The sequence below is a fragment of the Mytilus edulis genome, chromosome 4 (genome assembly GCF_963676685.1).
Source record: "Mytilus edulis chromosome 4, xbMytEdul2.2, whole genome shotgun sequence".
NCBI lineage: Eukaryota > Metazoa > Mollusca > Bivalvia > Mytilida > Mytilidae > Mytilus > Mytilus edulis.
The window spans coordinates 68527593-68554012 of record NC_092347.1 but is presented as its reverse complement, the minus strand read 5'-3'; the positions used below and the strand labels follow the sequence as shown (position 1 = coordinate 68554012).

At 31.4% G+C, this 26420-nt stretch overlaps 2 protein-coding genes across 2 annotated transcripts; one reads left to right on the top strand and one right to left on the bottom strand.

Moving 5' to 3' along the window:
• The first annotated feature begins 1372 nt into the window (after nt 1-1372).
• LOC139520319 (eukaryotic translation initiation factor 3 subunit A-like) lies at nt 1373-13768 on the top strand. The gene is made up of 5 exons (XM_071312855.1): nt 1373-1496; nt 3130-4050; nt 9572-10164; nt 11045-11113; nt 12831-13768. The coding sequence occupies exons 2-5, from the start codon at nt 3143-3145 to the stop codon at nt 12848-12850; spliced, it is 1590 nt and encodes a 529-aa protein (XP_071168956.1). The 5' UTR covers nt 1373-1496; nt 3130-3142; the 3' UTR covers nt 12851-13768.
• Nucleotides 13769-20518: 6750 nt separating this feature from the next.
• LOC139520328 (oxaloacetate tautomerase fahd2, mitochondrial-like) lies at nt 20519-26409 on the bottom strand. The gene is made up of 7 exons (XM_071312874.1): nt 26249-26409; nt 24694-24910; nt 23959-24018; nt 23276-23444; nt 22744-22852; nt 21875-21962; nt 20519-20810 (listed from the first exon to the last, which is right to left on the bottom strand). The coding sequence occupies exons 1-7, from the start codon at nt 26407-26409 to the stop codon at nt 20748-20750; spliced, it is 867 nt and encodes a 288-aa protein (XP_071168975.1). The 3' UTR covers nt 20519-20747.
• Between the last annotated feature and the right edge of the window lie 11 nt (nt 26410-26420).

Genomic DNA, 26420 nt, shown 5'->3' with positions numbered 1-26420 from the left:
GCATAAAAGGACAAAATAATCAGTTTATACTAGCTAGGTCGAACACTGTTTGCTATTACTTTTTTTTTTAATTTCGTCCAGAATTTTTTCACTCCTCTGAATCATTTCAAGTGCTAAGTGTATTTATATGTGTATCAAATATTATGTATGTTGTTTCACGATATTGGTAATTATTTTAAACGTCTGGTGAAGCTTACTATATTGTAGGTATATTTTTTTCTTGAATTATGGCATAAGTTACTTTTCGGAGTTTGTTTTATAGTTACAAAATATGTTGTAAGAGTGCCAAGATGACAACTCTCCATCCAAGTCACAATTTATAAAAGTAAACTGCTAGTCAAATAACGCTCTTCATCGCAGAGCCTTGTTGCTATAAAGGACCCCAAAATTACTCGTGTAAAACCATTCACACGGAAAAACCAAAGGTCAAATCTATACAAAAAAAAACAGAAACGAGAAATACGTATGAACCACATGTACAAACGACAACTACTGAACATCAGATGCTTGGCCTAGTACAGATGCAAACTATTGCAGCGGGTTTAAATGTTTATTGGTACCAAACCTTCACGAGAGAAATAGCACACGGGCACCTTCTTGCCCATACCAGTTTAATGTAGGTATTATCTTGGAATATATAGATAGATTTATTTGATGAAATATCAACATAAAACATTACAAAAGTAGTATATACAATTAACTGTATGTTATTTATACACAATAAATCACAACTGTAAATGATGAGATTGATAAAAGTGATAAGAGTACATCTAAACAAAAACATGTATACACATTTAAACATAAACATAACAACATTAGAAAATGAAATTGCTAAAACATTATGTTTAACATAATAACATTTTAACATTTTAGTTGATACCTTATCTCGATTGTCCATGAATCCATATTTATTTTTGTGGACTATAAGGACAGATTATCATTTTCTGCATTAAAACAAAGGACTGATTACTGCCCCTCATTACTTCTTTTCACAAAAATCAGTCTGGTCCAGGATATTTCATTTTGTATATTTCTTCATTTCTACTAGAATGAAGATGAAGAGCAAGGCAGTGCAATAACTTTTTAATTCATGCTAAAGCTCCTCTGATTATGTGTTTTTCCTATGACAGCGATATAGTATAAACCAACAGTTAATACAAATGTTATAGAATAACAAAGATTATCTCACTAAAAGTTAAGATCAAAGGAATGTGTAACATGGTAAAAATAAAGTTCTATTACGTTTCGATTAAATGTTGTTTACATAATGCACCTCAAAATGCATGTTTTGAGTTTTTCATATGAGAAGTTAAGAATTGAATATCATATATTGATTTCGTTTCAATTGATAAATACCTTATTGGAGTCACGTGTAGCATGTCGTCATGCACACATCTATATTTAATCTTCCAGGTCGATATAACATTTATGTTATCATGTAGATAAACTCATCAAATGTACCAGGATAACATACTTTAGACCGTTCAATTTTGCATGTAAGTTTTAAGCTTCATTAAATATCGCAGTTATATGTACATACGAAGTCATGAAACGTCAAGCTCAAGGAAATAATGTTACCCGTATTAAAAATGTCGGCAATTTGCTATTATTGGTTAAAATAGGGTGTAAAATTTTAAAGACATCCTATGTGTCAGAAGAGACAATATAGGTCACAGTGGCTTCCAAAAAAACATAATGTTTTAGCAATTCCATTTTCTAATGTTGTTATGTTTATGTTTAAATGTGTATACATGTTTTTGTTTAGATGTACTTTTATCACTTTTGTCAATCTAATTATTTACAGTTGTGATTTATTGTGTATAAATAATTCCTTTGATTGAATTGCATATTATTTTAAATCCACCATAGATCGGCGATAGAAACTTTAAAAAGAAAAATAGTCAGAAGACCAGATCTACAAATGATTCAACATATCGAAGTCGTCCTACGACTCCTTTTTGAAGTTATTCTTATTGACGGAAAGCAATGTTTTTGTAAGGTTTTAACTTTTGAACACGATATTCTTTTTAAAATAAAAAGTAGATCTAACCCCGAGATTGCTGTGGCATCCGGTTTCTTTAGTCCACTACCGACGAAATCAAAGGAGACTTTACTTTAGGTTTTCACTCCGGCCGGCTGTCTGTCCATCCATCAGTCCGGCATATAAGTTTTCCACATTATTTTTTTCATGCTTGGAGATATTGATCTTATATTTGATATATTGTTTTATTATGACAAGTTGCAGATCAAATTTGAATTTTGTTCCGGTCTGGTGATTGCGCAGAGTTAAGGTCCTAAGTCTTAGAAAAATCACTAAAATAATCAGTTTTCAGCACTCTTATCTGTCGTGCTTGGAGACATCGATTGGAAAATTGGTATATAGTTTTATCATGACAAGTGGCATATCAAGTTCGAATTTTGATCAGGTTTGATGATTTTGTGCAGAGTTATTTTCCTTGGATTAAGAATATTCACTTAAATAATTTAATCAGTTATCAACACTTTTTAGGCTCATCTGGCCAATTGTGATTTATTGTGTATAAATAATTCCTTTGATTGAATTGCTCGAATTTGGCCATGCTTTTTTGTCAAAAATATCTTATCATAACCTAGTAACCAATTGATCTTTTCTCATCACTTTGCGTCCGTCGTCGTCGTCGTCCGTCGTCGTCTGTTAACTTTTACAGAAATTTTCTCCTCTGAAACTACTGGACCAAATTTAACCAAACATGGCCTCAATCATCATTGGGGTATCTTGTTCAAAAAATGTGTCCGGTGACCCGGCCAGCCAACCGCCATGGCTAAAAATAGAACATATAGGTAAAATGTAGATTTTGGCTTAAATCTGAAACCAAAGCATTTATAGCAAATTTGACAGGGTAAAAATTTTTATCACGTCAAAATCTATCTACCCTGAAATTTTCAGATGAATCGGACAACCAGTTGTTGGGTTGCTGCCCCTGAATTGGTAATTTTAAGGAAATTTTGCTGTTTTTGGTTATTATCTCTATATTATTATAGATATGACTAACTATCTTGCTGTTTTATACTTCATCACCATCCTCCAATGATCTTTATTATAGTGACAAAATTGGGCTCGCAGTTTGTTTGTTTTTTTCTATTTTCCAGAGGGAATACAAATATGACATCATCTATCAAAGTAATATGTGGTGTTTGTGAGTCTCAACACAGAACAACAAATGCTGACTTCTGGTGCCCTGAGTGTGACGAAGGATTATGTTCCCAATGTCTGAAGTATCACAATGCATTAAAAGCCACACGTCTCCATGAAGTTATACCTGTCGAAAATTATAAACAATTACCTACGTCGATAGCCAATATATCACATCACTGTTCAGAGCATGACAGAACATTCCAGAATTATTGTCCGCAACATGAAAGTATCTGTTGTCCACTGTGTATTCATTCCAACCATGCTAACTGTGTTGGGATATTATCGCTTGAGAAAGTCATACAAACAGCTAAGACTTCCGTCTTATTGGAAAGTTTTGATCAGGATCTACAAAATATCAAAATGAATATCGAGAGAGTCGTTCAAGATAGAAAACAAAATCTTTTTGAAATCCAGAAACAAAAGCAGAAATTTCATGATGAAATAAAGCAGGTCCGATATAAAGTAAATGAACACCTTGACACTCTAGAACAACAGATACTTCAGGATTTATATGCTGCCGAAAAGAAAGTTAAATCCGAAATTGAAGACCTTCTAGGAAAACTTGCTAAAAATACAGAAAAGGTTAATGCAATGGAGAATAATGTTTCAGCCATAAAAGATTATGCTTCAGACCTTCAAACATTTTTAGGGAGTAAAATGATTGAAACAGAAATCCAAAAATATGAAACATTTCTTCAGTCTTTATTCGACGATGGAAGTTTGCAGAAGATAGACATCAACTGTAAAATTGAGGACAAGATAACCGACGTATTGTCAACTGTAACTTCACTAGGTGTAATATCCATAGAATTAAGCTCTCCTATAGTGGTAATGGAGACAGGGAAAGAAATACAAGCACAGACAATGTATTTGCAGCACGTACCACCTTCGAATATTAATGATATAGCAATGACATTACTAAGAATTCAATTAATTTATAACAAAACAAATAACTTAAAAACAAATATGACAACCACTGAACTACAGGCTCCTGACTTGGGACAAGCACATAAAGAATATGGTTGGGTTAAATATGTTTGCTAGTTCTTGACCCTCCCACAAACCTGGGACATAGGTGTTACAGTACAACATAAGAAGAAACTATTAAAAGCAATTTTGTAACTCTAGTATTACATGAATAATCAGTATTGGGCAAAGTAAAAAAAAAATGGTCCAAATTTATTTTTTTTTGCCAAATTTCAACAATGTTTTAGTGCATTTTCTATTATTGTATCTTGATACATATACATTTAATTTAATAAATCCAAAAGGATATAAAAAAGTATAAAGAAACAAAAAAGGTTCTGAAACTTTATTGAAAGAAACCAATAAAAAAAAACTAAATCAAGTATATCTTTTGGGAATATGATTTCAGACAAACACTATCAAATATTGTAGCTGTGGCTATGATGTATTCAATTGTTTTAGGGCTTAAGATTTGGCTTTGTCAGGACAAATTTTCACTATGCTTAGTCTTCTCTTTCTGATTTCTCTAGATGGTGTATCTGTACCTGTACTTTTACTTATCGACTGGATATTTTTCTGTGGGTTTGCATTTTTTCTGGCTTGTGTAAATTAATTTTTTCTCTTCTGTTGCCAATCTCTCTGGGTTTTTTTTTCATTTTTGATATCTATGTTTTTGTTTTCAGGTTTAAGTCTTTGTAATTAAATTTTACTTTTCTTGTTCTTTCTTTGGTTATATTTGTCTAGTCTGTCCTTGAGGTGGATCTTCTTTCAGAGTTTTTTCTCAATTTTCTGCTCATCAAAGTTATAGTCGATGTTGACTTTGATAGTGTGTTTTGATCCCTTTGTCTGTCTGATTTTATATTCAAGTAAGTTTAGTAAGTTTAGTTTTTATCAACTATCTTTCCCATCTTTCATTCATTTTAAGGTTGGATCCGCAAGATGAACTCAAAATTTGCGAAACTTTCAAAGATAAAAATATTCAATATGTGCAATATGTGCAAAACTTCGTATTGTGGTAAATTTATGTCAGGAGTTCAACAAAATTAATTGTTTGTTTTTATAGTTATAATAATTTAATAAGTATTAAATGAAACCATTATAAAACTTTTGAAACTGAAATATGGTTATTTCTCATAAAATGCACAGTTTATGACAAACAGATTCATAAATTCTAAAATTATGTAAAAATTTGTCATTCAAGAATGTTTGCTTGGGACAAACTATATTTCTTAAAGTTACAATCAAGTAACCAAAATAGTTAGAAAACATGTTTAGATGCAAATAAGTCACTAGGAGCTGAGATTATCTTAAAATGTAAGTCCAAGAAAATGTCATTTAAAAACTGTTCCACTCCTGACATCACAAGATATGATTCCTTGTCTATAAGACTACTCTTTGGGTGTAATCTTGTATCTATTATAGTACCTTTTGAAAAATAAAACAGAACCATATATTGGCTTTTGTATTTTTTCAGTATAAGTCTTTAAACTACAAAGTTGCACTCTTGACACTCATAGGAAGGCCTTATTTATTTGACTCTCACACATTATTTATATCAATAATCAGGTAAATGAACTATTTATTCTAGAAAGGACATATTTATTTTACAGGATTGACTTTTGTTTATGTTTAGGTGTGAGTCATTTGAGCAAAATTCATTCCATTCCTCAGTAATACTAATTTTTGTGATGCACTCCTGAAATGGCACAACTTTTTTTTTGAAACACATCTGTATCAAAACGGTTCAATAGAAAAGCTTCATTTTGAGCTAAAATCATTACTAAGATATAACAGTTTTAAAACAAATAAGAATATAAGGCACATCACTCCATTAAACAATTTGCTGTGTCTTGAAAAAAAGCATTTTTCAAAATGTCACAAAAAAGTGTTGCACTCCTGACAATTTTGGCATCTCTTTTTAACATAATTTGTTTAATACTTGAGATTTTCCGAAGATGTTTTGCAGGAATATTCTACACATAAAGCCACATCATTTGAAATCAATTTATGCAATCAAATTATCATCATAGTTGATAAATATTGCTATATATGCAAGGAACCATTTATTTTGACTTTGCCCTATTGTGAAATAATATGCTTTGCCTTATAAATGCTGAACAGTTTACATAATTTTTTGGTGGGAAACGGGGCAGAAATTAAATGATAAATTAACGACATAAAATATATCATTTTTGATATTACATGAAAGTAGTCATCATACAAATATGTTTATGTATATCTTTTATTAACAGTCAGTTTAAGGTGTTGGTTTAAGTTTTATAATTAAATTTATCAATTTCAGTTTTGAAATAAAAAGAAATAGGTACTTAAATCTTTTGATAGCTAAATTAGGCCCTTACTTTAAAATAAATAGTAAAAAATGACTTGTGAATTACAATTCACAAGAAATATTCAACTGACTCTTGCTGCTTGTGTTTAGAAAATTTGTAATGGTGCTTCTGGAAGCTCATGGTATTCTATTGAAAAAAAAAGTTTGAGAAGAGTGCAATTTCTGACCTGTTTAATTAGGTTCAGGGTTTTATAATTTAATTTTGCAGAAAATTTAGATCATTTAAGATATATACAGACAGCATAGCTTATTGCTTATTTCAACTAGTGCTACATGAATAAACAGTATTCTGAAATATTATGCTTTGCCTTTTAAATGCTGAACAATTTACATAATTGTTTGGTGGGAAACGGGGCAGAAATTAAATGATAACTTAACGACATGAAATAATCATTTTTGATATTTCATGAAAGTAGTCATCATACAAAATTTGTATATATCTTATATCAACAGCAGTCTTTTTAAGATGTTAGTGAATGTTTGATAATTTATAAAATTTCAGTATTGGAACCCTTTAAAAAGTAGCTGCTAAAATGAAATGTATAGCTAAAATAGGCCCTTCTGTAAAAAATAAAGGGTAAAAATATGACTTGACAATTAAAAGAATAATATTTATATTGGTAGAATACAATAGATGTTGTAAAATGTTTTAATTTTAAATTTTAAACATACAACAAGCTCTTTATTTAAAATGCTCGATGATAAAAGCTTCATAGCTAAAAATATTAATCAAGTTTCACATGCAAATAATGTTTTGTAGTGTTTAGAAAATTTGTAATGATGATGCCAGAAGATAAAGATGTGCACAATTTCTTATCTGTTGAATTTAGTCCAGGGCTTTACAAATAATATGCTTTGCCTTTTAAATGCTTAAACAGTTAACATAATTGTTTAATGGGAAACGGGGCAGGAATAAAATGATAAATTAACGACATGAAATAATCATTTTTGATATTCCATGAAAGTAGTCTTCTTACAAATATGTTTTATGTATCTATCTTAACAACAGTTGGAATAAGTTTTCAAATTGATCAAATTTCAGTATTGTAATTAAAAGTAAAAGCTGCTTTAATATAATTGATAGCTAAATTATGCCCTTCTGTTAAGAATTTCTAAAGAGTTTTAAGATGGCCATATGGGCATAGTTAACTGAGTATTTCAACTAGTATTCCATGAAGTAAATGTAATCTAAAATAATAGGCTTTGCCTTTTAAATGCTAAATAATTTACATAATTGTTTGGTGGGAAACGGGGCAGAAATTAAATGATAACTTAACGACATGAAATAATCATTTTTGATATTCCATGAAAGTAGTCATCTTACAAATGAAGTGTAAAGAAAATGTGTAATTATGCTTCTGGAAGCTGCTGTTGTTCTATGGAAAAAATATTAACATGCTAATTAAGACCAGCATTTTATAATTTTTTGGTTTATATATGTTTAATTCTGATTTGAAAAAAGTCTTATGAGATATATTCATGTGCATATCTTTATTGTGAACTTTGATTAGTAATAAATGAAGTAATGGTATTTTAAAATAATATGCTTTGCCTTTTAAATGCTGAACAGTTAACATAATTGTTTGGTGGGAAACAAGGCAGAAATTAAATGATGAACTTATCGACATGAAATAATCATCTTTGAATTTCCATGAAAGTAGTCATCATACAAATATGTTTTATATATCTATAGTAACAACAGTTGGAATAATATTAAAGTGTGAGTTTTCAAATTGATCAAATTTCAGTATTGAAATTAAAAGTAAAAGCTAAACTAGGCCTTTCTGTTAAGAATTTCTAAAGAGTTATAAGATAGACATATGGGCATAGTTAACGGAGTATTTCAACTAGTATTCCATGAAGTAAATGTAATCTAAAATAATAGGCTTTGCCTTTTAAATGCTAAATAATTTATATAATTGTTTGGTGGGAAACGGGGCAGAAATTAAATGATAACTTAACGACATGAAATAATCATTTTTGATATTCCATGAAAGTAGTCATCTTACAAATGAAGTGTAAAGAAAATGTGTAATTATGCTTCTGGAAGCTGCTGTTGTTCTATGGAAAAAATATTAACATGCTAATTAAGACCAGCGTTTTATAATTTTTTGGTTTATATATGTTTAATTCTGATTTGAAAAGAGTCTTATGAGATATATTCATGTGCATATCTTTATTGTGAACTTTGATTAGTAATAAATGAAGTAATGGTATTTTAAAATAATATGCTTTGCCTTTTAAATGCTGAACAGTTAACATAATTGTTTGGTGGGAAACAAGGCAGAAATTAAATGATAAACTTATCGACATGAAATAATCATCTTTGAATTTCCATGAAAGTAGTCATCATACAAATATGTTTTATATATCTATAGTAACAACAGTTGGAATAATATTAAAGTGTGAGTTTTCAAATTGATCAAATTTCAGTATTGAAATTAAAAGTAAAAACTAAACTAGGCCCTTCTGTTAAGAATTTCTAAAGAGTTATAAGATAGACATATGGGCATAGTTAACGGAGTATTTCAACTAGTATTCCATGAAGTAAATGTAATCTAAAATAATAGGCTTTGCCTTTTAAATGCTAAACAATTTACATAATTGTTTGGTGGGAAACGGGGCAGAAATTAAATGATAACTTACAACATGAAATTTTTTTTTTTTGATATTCCATGAAAGTAGTCATCATACAAATATGTTTGTACACATCTATCTTAACAGCCATCTATATTAGATGCTGGTGAATGATTCCTAATCAATAAAGTTCAGTGTTGAAGATAGAAATTATGGCATTAATCATTTCATCATGAATGATTAAGAAGAAATACTGTAAATTCAGAAATTATTGCAATGTTTTAATTAATGAGAAAAATGTGACAGGGCTGTAATCGCAATAAATTGAACTCGCATTCTGAATTTTTCTTTATGAATATAACATGATTTAATTTTTTTCAATTTTGCAAAAATTAAAATGGCATTGTAGTCTAAAATGACACAATTCGCAATAATTTCTGAATTTACAGTATTGAAAACAATAATTTTTTACTTAGTTGAGATTGTTGTGTTTTTCATTGCAGAATTGATAAACCACCTGCTAGAGATGATAGAGAAGGATGGCGCAGAAGGGGGACACCATCTAAAGATGAGAGGCCACCACCTGCCAGTGACGACAGAGGACCACCACCAGGTAGAGATAAAAGAGTGCCACCTGGTGATGCTTGGAGGAATAGACGTGACGATCGTGGTCCTCCTCCTTCAGGGGAGTCTGCCTGGGGCAGAGATAGAGGGAGGGGTGATAGGGGTCCTCCTGGAGATGCATGGGGAAGAGATAGAAATAGAGATGACAGAGTCCCTCCTGCAGAATCTTGGAGAGACAAAAGTAGAGATACTGGGGCCCCACCTGGTGCCAGCTGGGGAGATAGAGCTACAGCAAGGGACAGTAAACGAGCACGTCCAAGGAAATTTGATAGAGGACCTTCTAGAGGTTCAAGGTTTGCTTCAAGGGATATGAGAGAGGAGAGAGGTTCACCATCTAGGGATTACAGAGAGGATCGTGGGCCTTCAAGAGATGACAAAGAAGAAATAGATCCATGGAGACGAGGTGGAGACTCCGATAGATTTGGTGGTGGTAGTGACAGTTTAAGGGACGATAGATGGGAAAGCCGTAAAGGTAAATATATATTGAGAAAACATACTACTTCTAATTCATGTCAAATGTCTAATTTGGTTATCACTATGAACACTATGGTTAATGTTTAGTAGAATTTTCAAATGATTATTGATTGATTGTTTGATCTATTTATGCTGCATTCATTGGTGAGAGTATGTTACTATATCTTGAAAAACTTGTATGCATATTAGAATATTTTATTATACTGTGGATTCATTGTTCTAATGCAACAAGGTTTGAAACTTTCGCTTTGATTGGAAAATGTCGATAATTTTCATGGCATCAATTGACAATTGATGCTATGGAACTTACGCACAATAGCAGACGATATATGACGAGATTTTCAATACATGTTTTAACGTTGTTTTCTGTTAGTTTCATTAGAATGGAGATAACAATATTGTATTTTAAGCTCTGACAGCATCAAGTGGTGATTTGTTGGTTGCAAATACCTGTTTACTGTCTCTGCTAACGTGTCTCCAGTAAACTTAATTTGCAACCATCAAATCACCAATTAATATCGTCGGAGCTTGAAATATAATACAATTATCTTCTAAATATTCATTGGATACCAATATTCGTAGGAACAGGGAACCCATGAATTTAAATGTTTAACGAATTCCAAATTTTCTAAAGGAATGTTTGCAGACTTTGTCAAAACAACAAAATTTAATATCCACGAAAATGCAAGTTTTTTTCAATCCACAAAAATAAATGAATCCACAGTCCTAAATATTGTTGACAGTGTCATGATAGATGACAATTTCTCCTGACTTCTTTGCGTTGATATTATTACAAAGTGTATAATTAAGGATCAGTGTCTATGTGTAAGTATTACTTAACAAGGAAGACTTGATTGTAAGAGAATTTTGTTTTCCAGGAGGTGGGGGTACACCAAGTGAAGGAGGACCACCCAAGACAAGCTGGAAAGATAAACAACCAGAAAATGGTAACTTGTTTATAGTTCTTTTACTGGATTTGTTGAAGTATGTTGCTCATATAGTTATTGTTTTAGCTTATAGAGCCAGAAAGAAGATGTGGTATAAGTGTCAATGAGACAAGTCTCCATCCAAGTCATAATTTGGGAAATTAAAACATTATAGGTCCAAGTATGGCCTTCAACACAGAGACTTGACTCACACTGCAAGCTTGAAAATGCCCCAAAAATGTCTTAGTGTAAAGCAATTCAAACAGGAAAACCCAACTATTTCAATCACTCGCCTGTAATTTATATAAATTTTCTTTGGGTCGTATATATTGCTATCACGTTTGTGGTGGCGTCCAGACACATTTGTTTTCTGCATAATTACTGTAGTTTAAATGTATGGATCTGGACAGTGGTGTAATAGTACAACATAAGAAAAAACTTTAAAAACAGTTTTGTAACCCTAGTGCTACATGATTCAACAGTATTCTGAAATAATATACTTTGCCTTTTAAATGCTGAACAGTTAACATAATTGTTTGGTGGGAAACGGGGCAGATATTAAATGATAACTTACGACATTGAAATAATCATTTTTGATATTCCATGAAAGTAGTTATCTTACAAATATGATTGCATAGATAATTTTTTAAACAACAGTCAGTATTAGGTGTTTCCTGAAGATTTAGACATTTAAAAAAAGAAAGTCTGAAAACAAGAATTACTAAGCATTGAGCACAGTGTATTGCACAAAAGCTAGAATTCTTCAATTGAATATGAATTAAAATCATATTACCAATTTCAAGTTTCTTGACTACATTTAATCTGTGTTAGATATTTAAAAACAATTCAAATTCAGACCTGTATCAAGCCTGAATATTGTGTCCATTTATATCCTCACTTTTGGGGTTTGGACCACTGCAGTTGTATCCAGTTGGGCTCGGCGAAGCAGTTTATAACACTTTATAATCTTCCCTTGTAAAAAATATTTTGCCAATGGAGTGTAATGTAGGTAACTTTCTTTTGAAATTCCTCATTTAGTTATGTTAACAAAAATGGCCAGCAAGTGTAATCAAAATATGTCATTTTGTTTTTTAAATGTATAAATCCTTTAATCAACATGATTTATTTCTCCCAAAATTAAAAGTTGTATTGCATTTAAAGTTACTTGTTTGTCAAAACCATAATAATATATAAAGTTAACATCAAATATTTTAAGCTTTCAAAACAATTTACAGAATTAAGTGTTACAAGCTTACAGTGATGATGAAACACAGACCTGTCCTGACTATTTTTGATGACAACTGTTAAAACATTTGAATGCCTGTAATTTCCCCTAAAAAAGTTTGACTCACAGAAAATATCCTTAAAATATGTTCTTTCTACCAATTCCTTTCCTAGAAAAGGTGTCAAAGATGTGTAAAAATTAAATGAGGTAGGAATGCAATATCTATTATCTGTAGGCCTATAGAACAATTGTTGATTCCTGTTTTATAAGTGCAAACATAATATAGCATTAACTAAATACAAATGTACTGATATGGCTAACAGCAGTGAATAATATGGTACCTTCAAGCACTTGTCGGATTAATGATTTCGACATACAGTGTTTATATTTTTAGCATAATGTGAAAATTGATTGTGAATCTGGATTTGATGAATAAAGTTCAGTATTAATAAATGTTGTTGACTTTTAAATTTATGAGTTTAATCAAATTATTGAAATTTTGTGTATTTTCAGAAAACGAAGAAACCTGGTGAAGGGGACGAAGGATGGTCAACGGTCAAATACAAATAACTCTGTAATAGGACAACTGTACCATACTGGACAGTTGAATCTTTTTATTGACCAACTCAAATTTATTGAAAACTTCTTATTGGAGAACTTGATTATAATAAATGATTCTTCTTATAAGACAACTGTCAGATATTGATCATGTAATATTTAACAACTGGAATATTGATAACGTCTTATTGGACAACTTTACCGTAATGAATAATTGGTCCATTTGAACATTGATATATTTTTAAAAAGAGTGAAGAATTATTTAGGATTTTGAAGAAACAAATTATGTTCTGGATGGTTGGGAGTTTCAGTGCCCCTCATAAAATACATACACATATTGAATAAAGTAAGCATCATTAAAATTTTCTTGATTACTTAGTATTCAACCGATCAAGATTTGTATGCCGCATTTATGGGCATTATGTTTTCTGGTCTGTACGTCCGTTCGTTCGTCCTGGTTCAGGTTAAAGTTTTTGGTCAAGGTAGTTTTTGATGAAGTTGAAGTCCAATCAACCTGAAACTTAGTAAACATGTTCCCTATGATATGATCTTTCTAATTTTTATGCCAAATTAGACATTTTATCCCATTTTCACGGTCAACTGAACATAGAAAATGATAGTGATAGGGGCATCCGTGTACTTGGGACACATTCTTGTTAAAATATATATTTCCACTTTTTCATTGACGAACTGAGAACTTGATCCATGTATATGACAAATTTGTAGAAACAGTTGTTATTATTTATAAATGTCGTTAATGTTTTTGTGGGTATTACAAAATCTATGTAATTGAAGTGCTAATAGTCAAATAATTAATGATGTTGATTGTAAAATAAATATTATTTGCACAAGTTTTATCAGTCGTTCTCGAGCATTTTCATTTTACTGGAACAGGGTTTTTAAAAAAAACATTTGCTTTTTAATATTGTCATAATGTTTTGTGTTTTGTGTTTTGTGTTTTGATGGAAAGATGGTATAGAGTGCACACATTTTTCATTCTAGTAGTTTTTCAAAATCAAATATCCAATCTTAATTGACTAGGATTGTCAGTTTTCCTATCAATGGTCGTGGTTTCCTCCTGGCACTATGGCTTTTTTTGTATTTTAACTTGATTGGTTGATGTCTTTTCAAGGTTAATGGTGTAATCTACAGTGAGTTGACATGATATACCCTGGATATTAGTTAGATTAGTTGTAAGAATGCAGTCTCAATTCTTACTAAGATTCTTAGTCAAATATAGAATGAAATTCAAAACAGTGTGGCCGTGGCCATTGATTGACACATTAAATTCATCCATTGACTGGGACAATTTAGGTGAACGTTTGTTTGTAACGACCACTGCTCACTATGTACTTTTTAAAGACAGTTAAACTATGGAGTCACCAAAGGTTCTCAACACCTTAATAAAGTAATTCGAAAAAATTAATCAGAAATAACTCGATGTTTTGATTTATATCAATTATATAAATCAAAACATAAAGGTTATTCCTGATTATTTTTTCGAATTATTTTATAATTAAAGGCGTTAAGAAACCTTTGGTGACCCCATAGTTTAAATGTCTATCGTAGGTACGTCGTGAACAGTGGTCGTTACAGACAAACGTTTACGTAAATTGTCCCAGTCAATAGATGAATTTAATGTGTCAATCAATGGCCACAGCCACACTGTTTTGAAATTCATTCTATACACTATGCAAAACCAGCTGTTGACCATTTTTTGTAACGATATTTGCTCCACACTTCTTAATACAGTATAGAACACCATTTTTAAAGGTGGCAAATTATAACTGCTCGGATTGTTTTTATCTGTTAATTGAACTTTTAATGCACATATGAATTTTGTAACCTGATAGCATATACCAAATCACTGACCATGTAAATGTTCTGGTTCTTGAATGCATTTGTATTCCTTGTGAACAAAGGAAGTATAGGTGCCATGTAGATCCAATTTAATGTAAACTGGTCTGTGTTCCAGTGATAGTAAATACCAATTTTATAATATCATGTTGGACACTGTTGAGCTAATATTTATAACCCTGTTCATCACTTGATCCAAGTAAAAAGATCATTCACTGAGGCAGCCTTTGGATTTATAGAATAATTAAAATGTCACTACTACGCAACAATCAGGGATTACATGATGGTTGTTAAAAAAGTTGCAGAGTTACATGGAATCAGACTGAATCTCAGGACCCAAAAGACATTATATCAGTTATGATTGTGTCGCTATTAAACTGGCAGTGTGTTTTAATTTGGTTAATATGTGGGACAACAGGAAAACTAGCAAATACAGGCTTCCAACTGAAGTTTGACCACTAATAGCCCTGGTGAAACGACCCAGCTTAGCACCTGCATGGATTATGTTCTGTAAATTAAAAAAACTATTGTGTGCATTTATTAATTGCAGTTCTGTCAGTCTAAAATGCTATTTTATTTTTTTGCGATATAGGTGTCATTAATAACTGAATATAATCTTTCAGAATCCGTTCAAATGTCAGGCTTATTGACGTCACAGAATTGTTCACTTGGTTACACTTTTAAATTTGTTTTAACTTGGTATGAAATCAGTTCATAACTCGTGATAAGGGAACTTATATTTTACTTGTTTGAAAAGAAGGGGACACTGTCATGCATGTATATATATATCTCTATATAAAGCAAATAGTGTTTCCAGTGCTATCAGGCTTTTAAGATATGAATCTGCTATTTGAAGAGATTTGAATTATACCACCTCTCAGAAGGATCAGGGACATTTATAAATATATTATGTCTCTTGAAATTCCTTCACATTTTTCTTGAGAAATGCAAATCAGACCTTACTGACATAAGGCGTCGGTCTTTATGAGAACATGACATACTCTGTCAAGAAGTTTAATTACTTATTGATCCTCAATTTCCTGTTAATGAGGACAACAAAAGTAAAATAAAAAAATACTGAACTCCGAGAAAATTCAAAACAGAAAGTCCGTAGTAAAATGGCAAAATCAAAACCTCTTAACACATCAAACGAATGGACAACAACTCATATTCCTCACTTGGTACAGGCATTTTTGTATGTGGAAAATGGTGGATTAAACCTAGTTTTATAGCAAGCTAAACCTCTCACTTATGTTTGACAGTCTTATAAAATTCTATTATATTGACAATGATGTTTGAACAAAACAGACCTAATAGAAAAATATGTCAAAAATAGGGGAACAGCAGTCGACGTTATGTTATTCATATCTTAATCATTATAAAAACAAACATATATAAACAAACATTTACCATGACACAATGACAGGCTGTATGAGTACAGATCGATGCCATGTCACATGCAAGAACTTGGTACCTTACGATGAACTTTTTTTTAGAAAAACTGCTGACATTTTACAAAGTACAAAGTAGTTGCTGCATGCTCTTGAATACTGAATAAGTTGGTAAATGTATATCCCATATGCAGGTGAAGTTGGTATATTGCTACTAAGGTGGGGAAAATTGGTAATTTCAAAATTTAATTCGTCTCGTTTGTCATAGATTCAAAATTTAACTTGTCAATATCTTCCATATACTAGTAAACTTAATAGCTGTTATTTATCTACACAACAGTTGAGGTATAAAAATGTTGTTCAAGCTTCAATAAAGGGGAGATAAATACAAGGATTGTGACTTTCAAGTGTTTGTAGAAGATATATTACTACATATAAGGGTTCAGTGGACCTGGATGCTTTAAATATTGTCGACTCTGACTTCTCTTGAACTGAATTTTAATGTGCGTATTGTTATGCGTTTACTTTTCTACATTGGCTAGAAGTATAGGGGAGGGTTGATAGATATAAGAAGATGTGGTATGAGTGCCAATGAGACAACTCTCCATCCAAGTAACAATTTTTAAAAGTAAACCATTATAGGTCAAGGTATAGCCTTTAAAACTGAGCTTTGGCTCACACCGAACAGCAAGCTATAATGGGTCCCAAATCATTTGTTACAATAGCTGGACCAATGGGACAGAAAACAAAGCTTTTCCTATTACTCATTGTCAACCATTAATTCCAGGTTAACCAGATGCTCCGCAGGGCACAGCTTTATACGACCGCAGAGGTCGAACCCTGAACGGTTGGGGCTAGTATGGACACAACATTCAAACTGGATACAGCTTTGAATTTGGATTGTGATTAAATAGTTGACACAGCATAGGTTTCTGACACAGAATGAATGTGGTCTAATGAACTTAAAATGTTTTTTTTGCTTTTGAGCAATTCAGTATGCTGTTGAATATTAATCCTTTGATATTTGAAGAAATTTTCTTTTTCATTTCTGAAATCTGAAATAAGAAAAATTGAACCCCACCAATTTTTTTCACCTCCTCCTTTCCCTTATTCCAAAAATTGTCTCAATTCAAATTTCTTATGGAGTTTTCAACAATAACTACTCATTTAAATACATCATAAAATATAAAATGTCATACAGTCATGATTTAAGTTGATTTAACTACTATTCTGGACAAAGAAAGATAACTCCAATGCAACTTTTTATATTGGAAAATTTGCAATGAAGTTCATTAAACTTAAGTTTTTGGCAAATTTCCAATATACATAACTTAAGAGCAGTTTAGGTGAGATATTAAAATGAGTTTCAATTACCAACCTTACACTGCTTTTAAATTATGTTTTGTACTTAAGTAATTGTCCATTAACCTGGAAACCCTTTTCCCCCCTTTTTTGCACCTTATTCCTTAACGGTTTGAGCCATAACTCCCAAAGACAATTCTTACCATCCCTTTGTGGTATTCCAATATCCAAAATCTAAATACATGGTTAGATTCATCATATCAAAGAACCCCAAGTATTCAATTTTTGATGAAATCAAATAAAAATCAATTTTGGACCCTTTAGACCTCAATGTGAACCAATTTGATAACCGGTCCTAAATATTAAAAATCTAAATACATGGTTAGATTCAGCATATTGAAGAACCCCATATATTGAATTTTTGTTGAAATCAAGTTTAATTTTGGACCCCGATTTGGACCAACTTAAAAACTGGGCCCATAATAAAAATCAAAGCCTTAAAGGCTGTAAAAGCAATTGCTGTCATGTTAATGTTTGGGGACTTTTATTTTTCATCCACATATATATAATAATTAAACCTGACATGAGTGTTGTCCAGTTAGAAGTAAGAAGGTTTTAACTTTATATAAATAAAAGACTTTAGCAGAAAGTCATTTTTAATATGTTTTATATTTCACAAGGAGACAACACGTTTATCAGGCTATAGTTGGGGTCAAATATACATGTGCTGAAACATATAACTCAAAAAGAAATCATCATGGATTATCCCCTGGTAGTGTTTGTAACTGGGCAATAATTTCCTTTATTGATTTAATTTTAACAATTTTCATTATTAATTTATATTTGACCATTAACACAAATGATTAAGTTAAAACATTTCAACTTTCCAGACGCAAATGTTAAAAAACGGGAAAGAAATAAAATATCTTACAAGACATAAACATGTAAAGAATAAATATAAATTTCAGCTTAATAAAAATATTTTCATAATGGTACTTTGTCATCATTTTTAAAACTAAGTTCCAAACATTATTGCTCAGTTGATATACATGTATGTCCTTCTGATGCGGTACGAGCACAGGCACTTGTTTCTATCCAAAATAGTTTTATATGGATAGCCGACCTTCCTATGGATAGAAACAAGTGCATGTGGGTACGAGATAACTATAATTCTCATGCAATCCCGAAAAGGGGGGGGGGTCATCACAGACAAACATGACATTAAATCGTTATCACTGATGTATTGTTTAGGGCCAGTTGAAGGACGCCTCCGGGTGCGGGAATTTTTCGCTGCATTGAAGACCTGTTGGTGACCTTCTGCTGTTGTATGTTTTTCTATGGTCGGGTTGTTGTCTCTTTGACACATTTCCCATTTCCATTCTTAATTTTATTATACGAACAAGAACAAACAGCTCTACGTTGCTTTGACATTTATCAATTTTCAGGAAACATTGCGAAAAATGATCTTCAATATTTCGAAAACATGTGAAATAAAATTGCTAACACGGTGGACCGTCGAGTGTCAACAAACGTAGTAGACTTGTCCACTGAAAAGACGAGGATAATGGTTTCATCTGACATTTGTTATGCATTCCCAGTTTTGATCATGATATTTAAAAAGACGTACTTTTTTCAATCTATGTAAGTGGAATATTTCTGGACAGCGTACCAGAAGTCCCAGTCAGGCACCCTATGATCGTCGTGACGATTGCGATGACATGGAAGACAATGTTGATATTTTTTCTGTCCTTGATCCTGATTTTGATAAAGAAAATCATTGAGATTATCAAAGCCTTTATAAAAAAATCAGAATCAAGACTTTGAAGTTTCCCTTTGTTCCTGTCTAACTTATGTAAACAAAAGCATCAAAATAAAATTAAATATCATTTATATTACGGTAGTGTTTGTCAAATGAATGTCATTTTTGCAGGACCAATAGATTTGGAGCTGAACCAGTAGAGTTTTCAGTCCACTGATCCGGCTGGCCAGTACACAAAAAAGCTTAAATTCGACCCCTGTTTTCAAGTGACCAAAGGAGTATGCTCTCTTTGATCCACCACTGTACATGTGTTTTCTTCCTGGCTCAAAGGTAGGTTTTGAAAATTTGATATGATGCAAAACAATTAGACAGTAGAATAAACCAGATGCTCCGCAGGGTGCAGCTTTATACTTTGGATTGTGATTAAATAGTTGACACAGCAAAGGTTTCTGACACAGAATGAATTTGGCCTTATGAACTTTTTTTGCTTTTGAGCAATACACTATGCTGTTGGATATTATTCCCCTAAAAAACTTAATGAAGAAATTTTCTTTTTAACTTCAGAAATCTGAAATGAGAAAAATTGTACCCCCCCCCCCCCAAATTTTTTTTTCACCTCCCCCTTTCCCTTATTCCAAAAATAATCTCAATTCAAATTTCTAATAGAGTTTGCAACAATAACTACTCATTTAAATACATCATAAAATATAAAAATATAAAATGACATACAGTCATGGTTCAAATTAATATTAATTAATAGTAACTTCTAAAAATCATTTTACAGCTAATTATGATCTCAAGACAATCATCATTTCGTAATACATAATTTTCAAGCAGTGTAAGGGAGGTAATCAAACATATATATAACAGTATTCTTTAAATTGAATTGGATTACCTCCCTTACACTGCTTTTAAATTGTCTAAATTGTTCTTTAACCAGAAAAACCCTTGTATTCCCCTTTTTTTGCCCCTAATTGCTAAATGATTTGAGCTTTAACCCCCCATAACCATCCATTTGCAGTATGGGAACTTGTGGCATAATTTCAGAGAGATTTATACACTTTAGCACAAGTTATTGACTGGAAACTACGAAAATGCTTATTTGGGCCCCTTTTAAGGTCCCCAATTCCTAATCCTTTGGGACCATAACCCCCAAAATTGTTAAAATTTTATTGATTTCTATTTACTTATACTAAAGTTATTATCCAGAAACCATGTGTTTTTAACAACAACACAGACAATGTAGATGACTCTGACAGCGCAGACGATGACAACATGATAGCATTATACGACGTATCAAATTTTTTGCGGCCGTATAAAAACTCTTTAATCCATTTCCATCCTTGATAGATAATTCTTTATTCATCAATGCTGCCTGACAATTATCACAAATAAATCTGTAAAAAATTAATTATAAGTTTCTATTTATAATTTAAGCCTGTATTTTTGCCCCACATCCTTTCCATACGACAACATATCACATCTGACATGTTTGACAGTTTTCTAGCAAGTACTTCCAGAGTAATATTTTCTATCGTTTCTCAGTTGTTGAATGTTATCATTTCACACAATCTTGTTTACAACTTTTCCAATTTCATCAATTTCGCATTCTACTACATCGCCTTTCTGAAAGAAAAAAATATGACAGAATATATTAACCATTCAACTCCAGTTTAAAAAAAACATAGATTCACATTAGATTCATTTATCTTTTTACAAATTTTTGAAGAAATTTCCAACAGTATGAAAAAACAAGGATAATCTGTTATTTGCTGTTTTTCTAAGCAACGCCAATGACTGGGAAAACCTCATATCAGTAAAGTAACTTGAAAACTATCACACAGAAATATCAATGGTAATGTAAGAAAAATAGCAATTACACAGGTTTCCGAGTAAAAATTTAAGAAAATCGCAATTTTTTAGGTTAGGATATTTTTTCTCACATGTAAATATGTTTCTGATGGAAAAAATTCATTGTTACACGACCATACTCTTAACTTGTATCAAGTGTAAGAAATGCTGTATCTTATGGATGCTTTTTAAAAAGAATCAAAGTGCAGAAGGGTAAAGATTGCTTTAATTTATCACTAGGAAGTAAAATTAAATATTGCATTGTAAAAAGCATTGGTTGTAGTTGATTCAACTACATTACTGGACAACAGGAGATAACTCCAATTTTTTAAAGATGACTTTAACAATGACATCATTTACATATTTTTAGAACAGATTATAGATTCCTGCACCTTGCAAAAGTTATGTAATTTTCTTGACGGGTGTATCATCATTTTGTGACTTGAATATGTGACCATATATTACATCGATAAACTTCTGGAAATGTTCATAGATAGGATGTAGAGTATGTTATTATCAATGCACTATAGAGTGTGTATCAAAAAGGTACAGTTAAGCATTTGAAGATTTAGACATCAAGTTAGTAACATATGGTTCTGATTGAATTTCATGCAATCTTCATCCCCCCAAAAATAATTGCTGCTGTTCAATCAACATATTTACATGCCTTTCATGATTTTGTTCACAATCTTTGAATCATGTATTAAAAAGGACATATCAAAATCTTTCCAAAGTAAATGATTTTAGATTTACAGCAGCAATGGTACAATTTGAAATGTTTTCTCTATGGAGAAATTCCAAAACAACACCTAAACCATAAGAAATGTAAACTTACTAACCTTAAGAAATTCTTGTGGTTTTCTAAATACTCCCACACCTGGTGGTGTACCAGTTAAAATCAGATCACCTGCTTTCAAGGTCATAAATCTTTTTAAAAAAAGAAAGAAACTTTGAAGGTCAAAAGTAAAGTATTTAAAATACTGAACTCTTAGGTAACTTCTCAATAGAAAGTCCCTGAGCAAATAGCAAATTCAAAAGCACAAACACATTAAACGAATGGATAATAACTGTTATTTTAATTCCTGACTTGTACAGGCATTTAGAAATGGTGGATTAAACCTAGTAGTTTTATAGCTGATATATAGCTAGCTAAACCTCTCACTTGTATGTCAGACAGTCGCATAAAATTCCATTATATTTACAACCATTGATGAACAAAACAAACAGACATGATATGTAACTACATGTAAAAAAGATGGGATAGTCTTCAAGTATAAAATGGCAAAATAATATAAAAATAATGTAATGCAATGTAATGTAATGAGACAACTAAAGACAAGAAACATGGGACAAACCTTGGAGAAGAAATTATTTTTTCTTCTAAAATTACATTTTCTTACAACTACTTAAGGTGGATGGAAGACAAAGGTCACTTTCTATGCACTTATACATCAATAATAAAATTCATATTAATATGAACTCTGGTGGATAGTTGTATCATTGGCTACATTGGGCATCTCCTTATTTTTAATGATATATCAGTTGGTTAACTGTATATATAAAAATAAAAACATTTGTGTTGCCTATAAGGATAAGTATTAAGCTATTTACATGTATGTGTATATATCTTAAAAATAAATCACCTTACATTTTCTCAACCTTTTCATACTCTCATTTCAACATAAAATAGTTGAACACCTCCACTCACCTGGATACAAAAGCTATACATGCAGCAGATTTGTGTATAAGTTGGTTTGTACTACTGTCCTGTTTTGTTACACCATTAACTTTACATCTCAGTCCTAAGTTATGGGGATCTGAAAGAAAATGTTTTTTTAGATGTCTGTTATATAAAACATTCAAGTTTTTCAACTGATAATATGAGAAAAGTATTACCTGTTACGATAGTTTTTAATCTTTTTTGGACAACATGGTTTTCTTATGTAAAATATAGCAACTTTTTACAAAAAATCATGGTGTTTTAAAAATTGATTGAAAGATATACCAATAGGATATTTAATGTCCATCTTAACTGATAACCTAAATTCTGACAACAATCATTCATCTAACTTACATTCTTCTTATAAGTATCAATCATAGCAAAAGGTAAAACCAGATGAAATGCTTTCAAACAAATAATTTCAGTTGTAAATGTAATGCCCTAATATAAGCTGCATGCCACTTTAACTTTAAAAGGGGAATCTAAGAATTAACTTTTTTTCACAATAAAAAATGTTTACCACTTAGAGCTTCCTTAGTTACAATAGCAGGACCAAGGGGACAGAACCCATCCATAGCTTTTCCTATTACCCATTGTCCACCATTACATCCAGGTTTCAATTGCCAGTCTCTAGCACTGACATCATGTGCTACTGTATAACCAAATATATAGTCCATTGCCTCTGATTCCTACAAAATATATTAGTAAAATATACCTGCATGTCAAACTCTTAATGCATGTATTTCTTTTTTCCAATTTATCACACATCTTGTCAGTTCCATCACCCCATTCCTTTACCACTTTAAATAGGAAAAATATTTGCAGATATATTTACCATTCTGTGGTGTTATTATACAGTCAAAGTTGTTGTGAATACAAAAATATTAATTATTTGGTATTGAAGTATTTGTACTTTTTCTTTAACCTTAAAGAAATTGAATCATATACATCCAGTGAAATGTTTTAATTTTACTGAGATATTCTTAGCCTTGAAAATGAAATTAAGACTCCTTAAAAGAAGAGCTTTTCAAGAAACTATGTGCATGTAATAATTAAAACCCTGCATGTGTTTCCATAGATGAGTAAAAAGCAGTTGAATTTGAAAATAAGTTTTCCTGTACATCCATTTTCGTTGATGCCACACCTCCTATTTTTACATTGAAGGATTATAAAGATACTGTTATAAATGTATTGTAAACTTACTGATACTTTCTTTGCATCTTTCCCAACAACTATAGTCAGTTCTACTTCCCAATCCAATTCCTTGATAAAATAATAAGATTTCTATTTTAAAGAAAGAAAGATCAACGTATATTCCAACAATGCAACTAAGGAAAGATAATTTCATCAAGCATGCTAAGGGATGTTTTTCATTTACTGTGGAAAAATGTCTTAATTGAATTATTCTTAAGTTCACTAGTTTTCTCTCTGGACTTATGTTTTCTTACCTGTAATATATAATATATATTTTGTGTTGCATTTTTGTTTTATGCTTGTAACCAATAAATACCTTGATATTTGTTACTAAATATTTTGTAATCACTATGCTAATGTCAAATTGTTAAATTTGTTACTGATATGTAAATCACTTTCATTGACTTAAGGTTTCATAGCTATGGTTTATCCCACTATTGATTAAAAGTACCAAAATTCAAGCTTCAAAAATCATCTGACAAAGGAATACTTAAACATGTACTATAAAGTTTTTCTTTTACAAATTGTGACTTGGATGGAGAGTGGTCTCATTGGGACACATACCACATCTTCTTATACATTGTATCTACATTCTGATGTAAAATCTCCATATGCCCTGACCTTTTATATCGAATTTACGTCAAATTTTCAAATACAGTATGAAAAACTAATCAACAAGTTCAGGTCCTGGCAGTTTTTTGTAAAAGTTATTATTTAGTGATTTTGACGAACTAAAAGTGATACCTTTGTTTCCTCTGGGTATTCCAAATCATCTGTTGGTCCAATGATACAACTTGGAAATTTATTAAAAATAACTGGTACTTCAGGCACAGGAGCATTCTGTTCTATACAGTGGTCTGTGTAATTCATACCAATACATAATACTTTGTCTGGATTGTAGATAGGTGCTACAACTTTCACTGTGTCTCGTTTCAAAATACTGCCTCCTCCATCTACTACACTGAAAAAATTGTAAACAATTATGTAAATCCACTACAAATATAACATTCCAAACTACTGTTTCCAAATTGTCTTGGATAATAAGATCTCTTTTAAAAGGGATATATCAATTTAAATTATTACAATAAATTGTTAGGATTAATAACATTACATTGGTTGTCATTGTAAGTAAAACAAGATCAAAAATTGAAGCAAAAATGTTTTCCAGTTACCATATTATTGATTTCATCATTGACATAGGACATGCAAATGATGACAGCAAAGATGAATAAACATTCTTGCAAAAGTAACCACAGAGAAACAAAACAAATACCTCTAGAAAGTAACATCTTAACTTACAGTATGTCAAACAGACTGATGTCTGCTGAAGCAGTTTACAAGAGTTGTCAGACTGAATAAAGGCAAACCATTATCTCCTAATTTCCAAACAGATTAAAAAATTACCATGATTTATAAGCACTTTTGAAGCAAGTTCAGCCATTAGCCTTGATTGAGTATATAAAAATATAAAAACAAGCATAAATGTTCATAAAGAGTTGGTGCATAAAATCGCATTTTACAAGGAAACTATTAAATAAAAGGGGTTCAAATTGGTTAAGTTGAAGTCATCGAACCCTTTATCACTAATTTTAAAATTTCACTAACCATCAAGTATACTGGTTGATGCCATCAGATGGGTAAATGAAATCTATGTGCTTACAGATGACAGCGGATAAGTTCCAATTGTCATAACCACAATCCTTACATCAATTTATAAAATTGAGAATGGAAATGGGGAATGTGTCAAACATACAACAACACGACAAAAGAACAGAAAAAAACCAACTTAGAGACAAGGCCACCAATGGGTCTTCAACACAGAGAAAATCCCACACCTGGAGGCGTACCTCAACTGGCCCCTAAACAAAAATATGTACTAGTTCAATGAAAATGGACGTCATTCTCATTCGAATGTATCATGCCTACTTTCCAAGACCAACATCATGACAGAAGCCACATGTGGAGCAGGATCTCATTACCTTTTTGTAGCACCTTGTTGAGATCATCCTTAATCTTTGCAGGAATTGTGTTGCTCAGTGTTTTTGCTTTTCTTCATTATTTGACACAATGTTGTCAGTTTATCTTTGATTCATGTGATTTGAATGACCCTTTGGTGTCTTGTTACATTTTTCTTAAAACTTAATAAAAATCTTTAGTTTAAATGACACTGGAAGGAGGATTGATCATTCACAGTAACTGAACAAACATTGTTAATATGCGTTTTACAGAAGGTGTCAAAATTCACTTTTAAGAGTGAAGGCCATTCTATCTAAATATAGTATATTTTATCAGTTGATACCTTTTTGCCGCTGAGAGCATAGCATTGCCGCCTTCAATAAAGGATCTCATATCATTTGGAATGTTTGGATTTGCCTTGCATAAATCAACAATATCTCCGTTTTCTTTAAGTTCAACACCGATCCGCCTGTTGCCAGCATCTTGAAATTGCACAAGCCTCATCTCACCTGATA

Bases quoted from the DNA above. Each gene is read 5' to 3' on its own strand.
- LOC139520319 (XM_071312855.1), top strand. From the start codon at position 3,143: ATGACATCATCTATCAAAGTAATATGTGGTGTTTGTGAGTCTCAACAC. The intron at 4,051-9,571 runs GCACGTACCACC...TTTTCATTGCAG, and splicing joins GCACAGACAATGTATTTGCA to AATTGATAAACCACCTGCTA. The intron at 10,165-11,044 runs GTAAATATATAT...TTTGTTTTCCAG, and splicing joins TAGATGGGAAAGCCGTAAAG to GAGGTGGGGGTACACCAAGT.
- LOC139520328 (XM_071312874.1), bottom strand. From the start codon at position 26,409: ATGAGGCTTGTGCAATTTCAAGATGCTGGCAACAGGCGGATCGGTGTT. The intron at 24,911-26,248 runs GTATCAACTGAT...CAATTTTTTCAG, and splicing joins ATGCTCTCAGCGGCAAAAAG to TGTAGTAGATGGAGGAGGCA. The intron at 21,963-22,743 runs GTGAGTGGAGGT...TTTTTTAAAAAG, and splicing joins TGTATAGCTTTTGTATCCAG to ATTTATGACCTTGAAAGCAG.